The 15,364-nt window shown below is 45.9% G+C and overlaps 1 protein-coding gene across 1 annotated transcript in view; it reads right to left on the bottom strand.

Annotated features, from left to right (window-relative positions):
- THSD4 (thrombospondin type 1 domain containing 4) overlaps positions 1 to 15,364 on the bottom strand; it is a 566,261-nt gene that overhangs the window by 446,146 nt on the left and 104,751 nt on the right. The window contains exon 5 of the mRNA XM_038580863.1: positions 8,810 to 9,248. Within this exon, the coding sequence (XP_038436791.1) occupies positions 8,810 to 9,248 (439 nt within the window). The remainder of the gene's footprint in view (positions 1 to 8,809; positions 9,249 to 15,364) is intronic.

Raw genomic sequence — 15,364 nt, 5'->3', positions numbered from 1 at the left:
AGCAGTTCCAGAAGCTTCAAGCGCCTGACAGGTAGGTGTTCTGAGCAAACGTTCCCCTCTCTCTTCCCCAGCTGGAAAAAGGTGTTTTGGTTCCCAGCTGCAGAAAAATGCAACCATGGATCAAAATTTCTTACAAATTATCCAGCACATTTTTCAAATATGTTTCATATCTGCTTTCTCAAGTCACTTGGAACAAATTCAACCTCACAAAAACTCTTGCCACCTGCTACCACTTCTAGCATTCTCTAGATAGTCAGTTAATTGGTTTGTTCAGAAGAGCCAGGTGAAGGTTCTGGACTTAAAACAAAAAACAAAGTAACCCACCTACCCACCCCACCCCCCACTGCCAATACCTTGAGGTTTTCTTGCCCTCAAACACTTTTTTTCCATATCCAAGTTCATAACGTTCTCCTAGACAAATGTGTTTCTCTTTCATGCAATACATACATCAGAGACCCAGTGGATGTTAATATGACTAAGCCCATCTATTCAGCCAGGAAAACCACATATTTTTTAAGTACTCTGGATAAGCGTTCATACAAATCTAGGCCTATCCCAGGAGTGCTCTATGTCTGTAAGAAGATCTAAACAAGAACATCTTTTTTCTAACTAATCAGAAAGTATACAGCCAAATGTAAACTTTTTAAAACATTTAAAACTTCTGCTCCCCCCAGCAGCACATTTAGGGATCACATTAGGAAAAGCAGCCTCTTGACCCTCTGCTATCTGCTAGGACCGGGGGAGAAATGCCCTCAAAGGCAAATATTCCCTGTGCCCCTACTACTATGTGTCAGGTGTTGTGACTATGGAGGATACAGAGAAGAACCCCTCGTAATAGTCCCTTCCAGGAATGTCACAGGCCACAGGAGGAAAAATGCATCGGCCAAAACATGTAATGCAAAGAGAAAGATTTGGCAAACCGGGCACTAAATTTCTAATCTTGCAAAGCAAGGAGTTAACTGATCCACCCTAATGTTGATAAATCAAGAAAATAAAAATTGTTAACATGCTATGTGTAATTAAAAATATAACAGAAAATAAAAATGTGCCTAGCAGGGATCAGCAGTGGGAGGAAAGGGGGTCATCTCTTTATCTTTTGGAGTGAGAAGCTGACAAAGAGAATTTGATGTTGATGTATCAAGAAGCAGATGTATTAGCATGTGATCTGAGTCACGGAGAGAATGACCCGAGGAACAAAAAATCAAACATGACTGGTTGCAATTACATCTAGGGAGAGGGACTGGGAGATGAGGATATAGCTCTCTGCCACCATGATATTTCTTACTATTTGCATTACTTTTTATAATTAGAAGTGACGATTGTGAACAGCTCATGTGTGTGTGTGACTCAGACATATCTCAAGTATATGCAATATATTTATATATATGTAAACATTTATGCTAATACTAGTTAATATTGACATATTTAACAAATACCTTTACTATTTATATGTTTACATATATTCACATACATATTTCAATATGTATTTATGAAAGGCCACTGACAAAATAAGCAAAAGTCAATAAGTGAACTTTCTATGAGAAATTCCAAGCGGTCTGAGAAGATGGAAAGCAGAAATTGATGCAAAAAGCACTGACACCAGCACGTATTGCCCAGATAAGGAGGCGGGTGATAAACTTACACATCGCGCACCCAGTTAGATGGCCTGTCCATCCCACAACTGGCCCCACTGTTCAAGCAAGCTTCACACCTTACCGAATTGTTCAGAAATCTTGACCTGGCCTATTTGCTAAGATCCTTGTGAAAGCACAGTCTGGAGGTTGTTTGTCAGCTGCTCTTTCATTCAACAGGAGACTAGAAATGGGGTAGACGTAGAACCTGCCTCAAGAGAGCTCAGCTCTATTTGAGATGTGTCCAATATTTTCCCTTCATTTTCACTTACTTGTAACACCGAAACAACTCTACATGGACAAATCCATTGGCTGAAGCCAGTCCCACTCCAGGGAAATTTACTGGAGAGTCATTGATACCAGAACTCATCACATCGATGTTTGCTAAAAGCTGCTTTCAGCCCCAGGGGTTCCTCCCCATAACGTTAAGTGCACTCTGTCTAAACTCAAGATCACATCTCCTTTGGTGGTAAAATCATAACCCCCTCCCCACCCTGCACCAGCTGACTCACTCCAGCCTCCGTTCTCCAGAAAGAGCCAGAGTGTCAATGTGCCCTAGAGAGAAAGCACTGAATTCAGAGTGCTTAAGAGTAGAAAGTGGGGAGAGAGACATCTCGGCCTCCAGGACAGAGGGCATAAAGTGTCTTGGTTGTTAATGGACTTAGCAAATAATAATACAAAACCCCAGAAACAGCTAGTAGATCGGGCACCAGAGGGACTGCAATTTGTTGTTCTCCTTCCCCCGCATCCGTCAGCCTTATCAAGACTCCACTGCTTTTGCTTCCAACTCTCAGCCTTCCACGAACTTCCACGAAGAAGAAACCTATTTACTTGATTCCTCGAGCACTTATTATTTTTAGCCACACCTGAGAAAGTGCAGGGCTGTGGATAAACCACGGAGACCTCCCCATGCTGCCCCGTGCCTCCTGACAACGTACTTGGAGGAGAAGCCACCGCTCACAGGAGAAACATCTGGTTCCACCGAGACGTCCCCAGAGAGCCCCTCTGATTCCCTCTCCCTAGAAAACCCTCCCCTTACCTGGACAGCCTGCACTTCTCCAGGACACCAAGCCAGGCTCATTTCTACTGTCCGGAGGACTTCAGAGTGCCTCACAGCAGTGCAGTGGTGCCCGTGCTCTATACCTGTCATGATCTGTTTATGAGTCTCTCCCACTGGACAGCACTTAGAGCCAGAGCTTGCTTTAATCTCAGCGTCCCTGACCCACAGCCTAACACCTGACCCCACCATCGATGTCAATGCTGTGTTTATGGAGTCAAGTAAGAACCCACACTAGCGAGTGACCTGGAGTGTTGTACCCGTAGACATCAAAGATTGGTGTCTGCTCTAAAAGACCATAAGAGGGCCCCCTGGGTGGCTCAGTGATTGAACATCTGCTTTCAGCTCAGGTCGTGATCCTGGGGTCCTGGGATCGAGTCCTGCATTGGGTTCCCCGCAGGGAGCCCTCTTCTCCCTCTGCCTGTGTCTCTGCCTCTCTCTCTGTGTCTCGCATGAATAAATAAATAAATCCATTAATAAATAAATAAAAGACCATAAGAGTCTCTATTTACACTGGGGCTTGTCACCTTAACTTCCTCACATACAATGTAAGCAAGAAAAAAACAGAACAAAAAAACCCTTCTTTATCTTTAAAGCCTACATGCAGAGGCCACGAGGACTGCATTTATTATTGATTTTATACTATTGATTTATACTATTTCATAGAGGCCATCTTACTAGGAGTCATAGTCCTAAAGTCACACTAGATGTTTAAAATTCCCAGATGACATCACAAAGTAGGGCTTCACATTAAACACGCACAGTGGAGGGTGTTAAAGCATTCACTGGCAGGAGCTTATCTCTGGTTTCACTTTCTCGTCACTTTACACCTGACCCAAGGGCGATTGCTTGGAAGCTACATCACAGCTGACATGTTGGGGCTCTCAGCAACCGTGTTTTATTACTGGGTGAAGGGAAAGGACCCTGAACCCCGGAGGACAAAAGGGGACTCTGAGCAAGTCTGATCACTTCAACCATAATTTCATGACCAAGTGCTTAGAAAGTGCCATGGGAGACTTTGCTCTGCTCCAAGCTCTGGAGGGGCAGGCAAGCCACATATGCCACGTTTACTCATCCAGGTCAACGTGCCATATTTCCTAATGTGTCAGCTCCTCATGTGCATGATCAACCCTGTGGAACAGGTGTTCTTACTCTCCCTGCCGCCCAGATGGTCCCAGGGAGTTCAGCGCCTTGCCCATGGAAATGGGGGCTCAAATCCAGCACAGCCTGCTTCCAAGCCTCCTGTTTCAGACCACCCTGCAACCTAACCTCCAATCAAACCAGTTGATTAGAATCACTTTCTGACTCTGTGCTGTGTTTTTGCAAGTTTCTCACGCATCGATCTCATGTATGAAAGTCAAGCCAGGCCCACGTGAAATCTCTGTATTTCGAGATGCTAAAGACCAAACTGCCCACTACAGCTGTGATTATTTAAAGTGGATAGAAGGAGGGATGCCTGGGTGGCTCAGTGGTTGAGAGTCTGCCTTTGGCTCAGGGCGTGATCCCGGGGTCCTGGGCTCCCTGCAGGGAGCCTATTTCTCCCTCTGCCTCTGTCTCTGCCTCTCTATGTGTCTCTCATGAATGAATGAATGAATGAATGAATGAATGAATGAATAAATAAATATTTTTAAAAATGAAGTGGATAGGAGGAGGCCAGAGGGAAGGGAAGGAGGGGCCCTACTATCTAACAAGCATCACGGCACCTAAGACTCTGGCATAATCTTGCCTCCCTGTCTTTGACTAAGTGGTTTTCTTTTGCCCCCAAATGCCCTTTTCTCTCTTTCAGCCATTCTTTGAAACCCAGCTCAACTGTTCCCTCCTCAGTGGAGTCTTCTCCAACCCAGAGGCTTCCTGCTTGGTTCCCCCAAAGCTGCTCCCCCACCCCAAGTGCCCCAGCACTGGGTGCGATGACATCCAGGCTGCTGCACTGGGCACCTTCTCTGCCGCTGGACCACAAGGGTGTTGAGGGAGGGACTGTGACCAGTGATGAGATACTGCTCCGAGATCTGGAAGCCTGCAAAACCATTTTCCCTAATTCACATCACCCCTTATATGCACTAATCATTCATCTCACAACTGTGACCTCTACTGCGGGGGTAGTCTTAGAAAGTGGGGTATTCCATCAAGAACTTGGGGGGGATCTCCCAGGCCCTTGGTGTAAGGAACAGTGTTCTGAAATCAGGGTATGCTTCCAACCTGCCCCGGCCTACCTCCCCTTCTTTCTCTTCTCCCAGATAGGAACTGGGAGAGATCTCTAAAGGCATGTATTTCTTTTACCTCATTGGAGGAGACATAAGTGATAACCTGGATACCCTATTAGACAAATATGATTTTTCACAATACTGCCCTTCACTTCTTTCCCCTTGGAGTAGGAAGAGGTACACAATTTGGAGATTCAGGTTATCTCTTCATGTTCCCCACTGAGGGGGTGGGAGGGACAGGTAAATGTCTACATGAGGTCATCCACACTAAGGTGCCAGAGCACATGGGTCCATGCAGGAAGTGTGCAAGACCCAGGACAGCAGGACTGAAATGGCTGTCTTCAGAAAGGCCTGCTTACAAGATTGGTCCTTGGCTGGCATCTGGGAACTCGGATTTCCTAAGGGTTTCCATCACTCCCGAAGTGATGAGAGTGACTTGCTGTGCCCAAACTATTTGCATTAGCAATACAGTTTATGTTGAACACCTGCTTTCTTACTGGGAGTCTGGAATTTTGGTATGTGGCAGGCAGAGGGGGCCTGTGACCAGCCCCCAATAAAACACTTGGGCACAGAGTCTCTAATGAGCTGTCCTCGTAGACAACACTTCACACGTGTTGTCACAACTCATTGCTGGGAGAATGAAGCACCCCCTGTGAGACTCCACTAGGAGAGGAGTCCTGGAAGCGTGTGTCTGGTTTCCTCTAGATTTTACCTCACGTGCCTTTCTCTTTGCTGATATTTCTCTGTACCCTTTTGTTGTAATAAATCACAGCTGTTGAGTCCTCCCAACAAATCATCAAACCTAGCAGAGGTCTGAGGGACCCCTAACACAGAGAGTTTTAAGGTGTTCGTGGGGGAGAGGGGTGGCCCAAGTGCCAAGAAGCCATGGGCTTATAAAAAGAAGATAGGCAGTAATGGGACCTCTACGGAATGACATGTCTCAATAAGGTAAGTGGATGGGACTTGGGATGATGGGGTGTGCTGGGGAGGACACTGTGTGAAATGTTACAGCCAAGAGAAGGGAACTAAAGCTGTATAATCCTTTGTCGACATTCACCTCCCCATCCTGGGCTTGAGATGTGACTTTGCTAGCTGTCAAATGATGGCAGACATCATAAATTCACAAGAATTTTCTAAAATTCCTCACAATTTTGTGTCCTTAGTAGTGGAGTCATCCCAGCCCCCAGAGAAGCCACAATATCTACACGGAGAGAGGCGGCCCTGCTGTCAGTAGCACAGACCTGGCAAAATGCTCACACTTGAAAATTGTAGGTGAAGCGAGAGAAATACTAAGTAGATCTCAGGTTCAGTACATCAAATGCCTTCTCACTTTTTCATTCTCTTTATGGTTTATGTGATCTTCAAAATTAAGAAACATACTAGTTAGTCCATGAGAGAATGTGTTCTACATTAGAAATGAATTCATTTAATTTATTTGTTCTAAAGATTTTAAGTTTTTAAGAGAGACATAGAGTGAGGGAGGGGCAGAGGAGAATCTTTTTTTTTTTAATTTTTTTTAAAATTTATTTATGATTGTCACACAGAAAGAGAGAGAGAATGAGGCAGAGACACAGGCAGAGGGAGAAGCAGGCTCCATGCACCAGGAGCCCGACGTGGGATTCGATCCCGGGTCTCCAGGATCGCGCCCTGGGCCAAAGGCAGGCGCCAAACCGCTGCGCCACCCAGGGATCCCTGGGGAGAGAGAATCTTAAGCAGGCTCCGTGGCCAGCGTGGAGCCCATCACAGAGCCACGGGCTCAGTCTCACGACCTTGAGATCGTAACCTGAGTTGGAACCAAGAGTTGGATGCTTAACCAACTGAGCCACCCAGGCAACCCCTGAATTCGTTGCATTTTTAATTTTTTAAAAGATTTTATTTATTTATTCATGAGACACCAGAGAGAGAAAGGCAGACACAGGCAGAGGGAGAAGCAGGCTCCATGTGAGGAGCCCGATGTGGGACTCGATCCCGGGTCTCTAGGACCACACCCTGGGCCAAAGGCAGACGCTCAACAGCTGAGCCACCAGGCATCCCATTATTTTAAAAGGATAGTAATGATATTCAAGGACAGGGACCATGTATGATCACGGACACAAGTATTTCTTTTTGTTATAAAGCCCTGTCTTAACATCTCCTCATTTGATCCTCTTAATGACCCTACAAGACAGATAATACAACTCTTCTTTTATCTTCTATAGCACCTGTTCTGTTACAAGGCAGTGATGCTTAATAAAGACTTAATGGTTGACTGATTAGCGATGGTTTTAGAAAAATCACTGCTGTACAAAAATTAATAATTCCTGAAGTCTGTCAGTGGAAGAACAGGCTACAGAGCAATCCAGGCATTCAGAGGAATTATTAAAATCACAAATTAAGTCATTTCTATGGACTCTATAGCAGGAAATATATTTTTAATGAGGAAATTGAAGCTAATATGTAACAGCTGTCCTGTTGCCCAGTAACGGAATATTAAGGCAGATTAAATTATTAATTAAAAATATAGCAACTTGGAAATTTAATCTTTGGACATTCTCTTATTTCTTTCTCCTTTACACAGTCTTTAAGCTGATATTTAAAACACACACACACACACACATTTGGTCACCTCATGTAGTTTCCATTTATAATTTTCCTTGCTACTGCTTAGCAATGGAACCTTCAGCAAGTTATTCACTATCAGACTTTTTCATCAATAATATCCCAAGTGCTCATGCCAGGAACGGCAGGAGACTGGAACATGTTGATGCTAGTCACACCTGCCCCCCTCCCAACTCCCACTTCTTGAAGCACCACCACCTTAGGCCCTAAATTAGCCAAACTGCCCTTGACCAACACCAACCCAGGCACAAAGGATAAATATTGTTGATAAAAAGCCACTGAGAATGTGGAGGTGGTCTGATACGCAGCAAAAGGGACTGTCAAATAGACATGACCAACAGCCACATGAGAAAATGCTCTGCATCACTGGCCATCAGGGAAATACAAATCAAAACCACAATGAGATCCCACCTCACACCAGTGAGAATGGGGAAAATTAACAAGGCAGGAAACCACAAATGTTGGAGAGGATGCGGAGAAAGGGGAACCCTCCTGCACTGTTGGTGGGAATGTGAACTGGTGCAGACACTCTGGAAAACTGTGCAGAGTTTCCTCAAAGAGTTAAAAATAGATCTGCCCTATGACCCAGCAATTGCACTGCTGGGGATTTACCCCAAAGATACAGATGCAGTGAAACACTGGGACACCTGCACCCCGATGTTTCTAGCAGCAATGTCCACAATAGCCAAACTGTGGAAGGAGCCTCGGTGTCCATCGACAGATGATGGATAAAGAAGCTGTGGTCTATGTATACAGTGGAATATTCCTCAGCCATCAGGAACGACAAATACCTACCATTTGCTTCGACGTGGATGGAACTGGAGGGTATTATGCTGAGTGAAGTAAGTCAATTGGAGGACAAAGATTATATGGTCTCATTCATTTGGGGAATATAAAAAATAGTGAAAGGGAATAAAGGGGAAGGGAGAAAAAAATGAGTGGGAAATATCAGAGAGGGAGACGGAACATGAGAGACTCCTAACTCTGGGAAACGAAGTAGGGGGTGGTGGAAGGGGAGGTGGGCGGGGGGTGGGGGTGACTGAGGTGGGCACTGACGGGATGAGCACTGGGTGTTATTCTATATGTTGGCAAACTGAACACCAGTAAAAAATAAATTTAAAAAAAGGGACTGTCAATAAGTGATTCAAAAAGTCATCCCTTAGTCACTTAGGTAACAGCCTCATGAAAATGAGAAGAATGAGCGAATGCCCGGAGGGAGGAGAGAGGGACAGCAGGTACCCGGGTGTAGGCCTGTAGGCCCGTAGGCCTGAAAGACTGCGGCCGTTCGGTCTCCCAGGAGGCGTGAGGCCGCGTGTACTCACGTTGGTGTTGCACAGCTTGTACTGCCGATAGGCCCCGATGCAGGAGATGGCAGCAGACCGGGCAGGCTGCGAGAAGCTCCGGGCTGCCCCCATGCCGGGGCTGCTGCTGGTTTCCAGGCCGTGGAAGAGCCCGGAAGCTGCGGGAAAGCCTCGGTCATGAGTCAAAGGCAGCTGGTAGACGGACGCCTCGGAGGCCTGCAGCCCGGAACGAGGGCCACTGTCGCTCTGGTACCGAGGCCCCTGCCGGGGAGCCTGGTGCGCCCGCGCGCCGTAGCCGTGGCCAGGACCAGACGCCTCCGGGGGCCCGAGGGGCCGGGCCGAGGCCCTCTGCCTGCGAAGCCTCTGTGATGAGTGCGCCGAGTCGGTCTGCAGCGGCAAGATATACGGGGCCTTTCCGTAGCCGTACTTGCCAGGGCCGATGGGACCGCGGGTCCTGCTCCTAAGGGAAGATGCACAAGAGCAGATGCGTGAGTCACAGGAAGGTCCATGTCAACCTAGAAACTGTGATCCCCGCTGGAGGGGACCGGGCAGGGACGGAAACCTTGGGAGAGCGCCTATGGTGGCACGTGGAGGCAGAGGGAGGGCATTCCGGGAGGGGACGTCCTGTCCTGGAAGCTGGCCCAGGGAGGCTCCACGGAGGCCGGAAGGTGGCATGAAGGTGGGCGATGTGAGCGGTGCAAAGTGAGGTTGGCACGGTAAGCTGTGGGCAGTACGTGACTTGTGGCAGGGCCTCTGGACCCGTTCAGTGGCTGTAGGGAGCCCCTGAAGGTTTTCTGAAGAAGTATATGATTGTAATTCCGGCCACAGCAACTTCCTGTGCATTTGTTTTCTCTGAAAATAATTTGTGGGTTTGTTTTTTGTTTTTTTGTGTTTTTCTTTTTTTTTTTTTCTCTCTCACTCAACTGTGCCTGATATTTCAGACCAGTTTCCATTACCCTTCATGCCCAAATAGCTTTTCCAGGTAAGTGGAACTTATAGCTCAGCAACCACACCCTAATGTAGTTCTGATCCCTGACTTGCACTGGGTCAAACTTAATCCCTGAAGAGGAGGCGAAACAGTCGGATACCCTACACCGAACAGTGGGTGGACGGGCGTATCTTCGTGTCGGTACCATCTTTAGATTTTGTCAAGACCTGTTGCCTTGTGAGACCTTAGAAAAAAATCACATAAAGAGTTGTACGCTGGTATATGTTTAATAACTGTTTTCCAGGGAGGAGAAAGCCCTGATTTGTGGCATTTTCCTACATCCAGGGCATAAATGCTTCCACCGTGACTCATCGCGAGGCACCATTATAAAGATACAATCAGCTCTAGTGAATGGGATAGAATAGTTCCAGCAGACCGTTGGGTGTAAATTTATTGCACAACTACTGTTTATAAAACACAGAGCTAGGAATGGTCAAAATATAAAAATGAGTCAGATATGGTTCCCAAGTCCCCAATCTTACAACCTGAAAGCAACCAGAACATAACACAAGGTGGGATCCGGCCTTGCGAGCAACAGCACACGGTGGTTTGAGAATTCTGAGGCGAGAGGAAGCATTTCTGTCTGCAGGGATGTGAGAAGGGTTTCAGGGTCACTGGTCTGAGCTGGGAGCGAGGTTCCAATACTCTGTGCAAGGACCTGAAGAAATCATTTCTTACTTCTTTGTAAAATGTCTGAGCTGGATCTAATGACCATGAAGGTCATTCCAACTCTAAAATTATATGCTTCCATAATAATTAATTCTACATTTATGTAAAATTGGAAATGTGCCCAAGGGTTTCTACAGGATGGCCCCATTAAAATAAGCACATTAAAATAGCAATCAAGGTGAAACACTAATTTCTGTCCTCGTGAGGAAATTCTTTCTTCACTCTATGTAACCACTGAATGTAAAATTTAACAGACCACAACTAATTATTAACATCTTTATCACTAATTGCACCTTCATTCTTAGCTGATAGGGTTTTGAATTAAACTGCGCTACAGTGTTTATTTTGCCTTTAGGCATTTCGCGATTAATCTTGGCAACACTAGGGACTCTGTTAATGATGGGGGAATCCAGCGTGCTGCTTTAAGAGACACAATTAAGAAGTTAGTCTTAAAGATATATATAACTTGGATGTAATTTGCCTTTTTCTTTCTTGTGGCAGGCCAGGTAAAATGAATGACATCATGTAAAGGCGAGGGAAAGAATTTCTGTGTGTATGTCTTTTCCTTTTAAGATCTGAAAGCCTACCAGAAATTCCAGCCTCAAAGTAAGTGCCAGGTGGAGATGCCAGCTGAAGGTAATAGAGAAATGAGGACACGTGAAGCAATGCTTCTCAGACTTGGCTGTGCAGAGGAATCAACTAGGGATCTCGTTCAAGGCAGACTCTGATTTGATTGGTCTGGGGTGGGGCCTGAGACTCTGCATTTCCAACAAGCTCCCAGGTGCTGCTGGTGCTGCTGGTCCAGAGTCGCATAGCTTTGGTGAATTGAAATTCCAAACCAAAGGATGAGAACGCAACCATAAAAGTGATCATTTTTTCCAAAGATTTGTTATGTACTTGAGGGAGAAAGAGAATGCTCAAGTGCATGGGCATGGGGAGGGGCAGGGAGAGAGGGAGAGAGAAACTCAAGCGGACTCCCGGCACGGGCTCCATCTCACGACCCTGAGATCATGACTTGAGCTGAAACCAAGAGTCAGATGCTTAACTGACTGCACTACCCAGGCACCCCAAAAGTGATCATTTTTAATGGAGAATAACATCTACAAAATTTTCTTAGGACCTAACAGCAATCTGCTGGCCTGGGCCAGGCTACAATGCTGCAGCTCACCTAGCGAGGGCTACTGAACCAGGAACTGACTTGATCCTGCCCTTAGGGGAACAGAGGCAGCAGAGAGATAAGCTACTGTTGGCTGATGACTTGAGTAAGCATCTTTCCAAAGGCTGCCCATCATCCCGAGGAGGTACAATACACAGGTGTCGATGGACATTTTTGTATTCACACTGCCTTACAGAGCCTTGGCCTAAACTGGAAAACCATTCAAAACCCACTGGAGTAGCAGCACCACTGGAAAGATGATGTTTCAAAAACACATGACCAGCTAACTGATAAACGGGCTAACAAGAATGAGCAGCTGGTCAGGGTGTGACTGTGAGAGATATGATTTATGAATATTTGAGTTGGGACCCTGGAACGAGGGGCAGACTAATCCCCACTTGGCTAAGGGAGCATGTGTTTTCCTCACAGTGGTCAGAACTCATCATCCTGATGGTTCAGGATGGCCTCTTCCCCACCAGGACAGGGTCCATCTGGCCACTTGCAGGGTGGCCTCCTCGAACTGGGCAGATCTATGCAGAGTTGGGGTGATGAGTACAGATGCGGCCAAGGGAGAGTGTGTGGTCAGTTAGCCCTTCACGGGTTAGCATGTGGTAGGTACCTGGGAAGCCGTAAGGTTAGTTGGTTCTGTTTGGTCATAGCACATCTTTGGGATTTTACATTGGACTCCTCACTTGTCAAATTTTGGAAACGTGGGTCTTGAGAAAGAAACAGAAGAAGGCCAGTTTGGCCACCTAGGCCTAGGTGTGAGCACAGCATAGTGATTCATGACTTGAACTCTGAAGCCAGATTTCCTGATTGGAATCCCAGCTCTGCCAGTTACTAACTTATGCAACTTTGGGTAAGTGGCTCAGTCTTCTGATAATTCAGTTTCTTTAAACGGGGCCAGGACTAGGGAGAGGCCAGTGAGGTACACAGGATGCAGCATTTAAAGGTTGCCCCGGTGCTGGTGGAATCTGAGAGTGAGGTCTCCTTGAATGTTGTGCCCCAGGGCTTCACTGTAGGCCCAGTCCTGCCCTGTATGCATTTATAAACAAAGACAATGATAGTACCTTCCTTACAGGTTGTTGTAAGGAATAAACAGTAAGAGCAAAGGACCCAAATGATGCCTAGCACAGAGCATGCATCGTATAGGCATTTGCTTTAAAGGAAAAAAAAGTTCTAGCTTGGCCGCTTAGTTTGGCAAACAATGCACCATCCATTTTTCTTACCTATAAAATGGGAGTATGCCCACCAGGAGGGCTAAAAGAGAGAGGACAGATAATAGCAAGTGTCAGGGAGGAATGCAGAGAAACTGGAACCTCGCACATTCCTGGAGGGAATGCAAAATGGTGCAGTCACTTTGGAACGCTACCTGCAAGCTCCTCAAAAAAGTTAAATGTAGTGTTACCATATGACCCAACAATTCCAATCTTAGCTATATACCCGACAGAAATGAAAATACATATCCACACAAAAACTTGTATGTGAATGTATATAACGGCCTTCTTCATAACAGCTTGGAAACAGAAACAACCCAAGTCCATCACGTGATGAACGGACAAACAAAACATAGTATATCCAAAGAATGGGTTATCATTCAGCCATAAAAAGGATGGAGTACTGAGATGGGCTATAACAGAGATGAGCCTCAAGAACACTCGAAGTGAAAGAGGCCAAAATGAAAGGCCACATATCATACTGATGTGTACTACCCAGAACAGACAAATCCACAAAGAAAGGAGATTACACAATAGCCAAACTATAGAAAGAGCCCAAATGCCCATCGCCTGATGAACAACGATGTGCTATATATACACAATGGAATATTGCTCAGCCATCAAAAAGAATGAAATCTTGCCATTTGCAATGACATGGATAGAGCTAGAGTGTGTTACGCTAAAGCAAAATAAGTTAGAGAAAGACAAATACCATATGATTTCACTCATGTGGAGTTTAAGAAACAAAACAGATGAACATAAGCAAGGGGGGAATAGGAGAGGAAGAGAAATAATGAGAGACTCTTTTTTTTTTTTTTTTTGAGAGACTCTTGATGGATAGAGAACGAGCTGAGGGTTGATGGAGGGAGGTGGATAGGGGAGGGGATAGATAACTGATGGGGATTAAGGAGGGCACTTGTTGTGATGGGCACTGAGCGCTGTATGTAAGCGATGAACCACTGAATTCTATTCCCGAAACCAATACTGAACTGTATGTCAACTAACTAGAATTTAAATTTAAAAAATAAATAACAATTTAAAGGAAGTTCAGCAGATGCCAGGAGGGGAGGGAAAATCAGGAGGGAGGGAAAAATTGGGAGTGACAGCTGAAGGGTATGGGGTTTCTTTTTGGGGTGATGGAAATGTTCTGTAATTAGACAGTGGTGATGGTTGCACAGCCTGTGAATATAATAAAAACCACTGAATTTTACACTTTATTTTTTATGTATGTTTTTAAAGATTTATTTATTTATGTTAGAAAAAGCCCTAGGACAGGAGGAGGGGCAGAGGAAGAGGGAGAAGCGGACTCCCCACTCAGAAGGGAGTCCCAACAAGGGGCTCGATCCCACAACCCTGGGATCATGACCTGAGGCCAAATGAAGAGTCGAATGCTTAACTGATTGAGCCACCCAGGCGCCCCACTGAATTACACACCTTAAATGATTGGTTTTATGGCATATTAATTATATCTCAATAAAGCTGTTACTTTTTTTAAAAATTAGGCCATGAATTATCCGTGTCTTACCTACTTACAATGGTATCATAAAGATCAAATTGAGGTTATCAATAGGAATGCATGTTTTGAACCTGAAGGCAGTTTTTGTCATTTTGTCTTCCAGCATTTGCTCCACAAACCTTCACTGAGTGGATTCTAGGAACATCTACTGAGCATGATGTGTAATGTTTTCGGGCCCTGATAACATAAATAAATGCTTCCCTCCCCCACAGGATGGCTCAGTGACAAGAACTTGACAGTAAGGGCTCTGACACCAGGTTCCGGTCCCAGTTCTTCCAGTGACCTACTGTGGGTGTCTGGGAAATTGTTGTTTCTTGAGATAATGGATGGAAATAGCATTTTGGAAAGGGTAATAAGTACATAAAATGTTCTTCCTTACGACGGGCTGACTGCCATCCCAGGGCCTCATTATGTGTGATGCTGGGCAGCTTTGTGACGTGAGGCCCGGCCAGTGCGATGATTCCAGCACAGACACCACATCTAGTCTCCTTCTCAACCCTATGCACGTGCCCTGGATGTGTGTCCTCCATCACCTGTAACGACAACACCCCACTTCTCCTGCCTGCCCGGACCCTTCTGAGTGTTAACCACATATGCCCAACTGACCTCTAGACTAGAGAGTCTGCTTCTCACTTGGGGATCTTGCCAAAATACAGCTTCTGATTCGGGAGACCTGGGTGGACCTCTGATTGTGTGTTTGTAACCAGCTTCCAGGTGATGCTGATGCTGTGGGTCATGGGACCACCCTCCCCCTACTCATCCCCGCAGACATCTCACAAACTCAACACATTCAAGCCCAAATTCATCATCTTTTCCCTACAAGACTTCTCCTCCTAGTTCTTCCCATAGTCTCCACCTCAGCCATTCTCAAACTCGAGTAAGTGCCAGAATCACCAGGAAGTTTTGTAAAAACGGGCCACTGACCCCCATCTGCAGAGTCTGATTCAGGAGATCTGGGGCAGCATCTGAGAATCTGTATTTCTAATAGGTTCCCAGGCGGTCTGTGGACCACACCATGAAAAACACTGCT

This window comes from Canis lupus, chromosome 30 (assembly GCF_011100685.1).
Source record: "Canis lupus familiaris isolate Mischka breed German Shepherd chromosome 30, alternate assembly UU_Cfam_GSD_1.0, whole genome shotgun sequence".
Lineage (NCBI taxonomy): Eukaryota > Metazoa > Chordata > Mammalia > Carnivora > Canidae > Canis > Canis lupus.
This window is presented reverse-complemented; position numbering and strand designations above follow the sequence as displayed.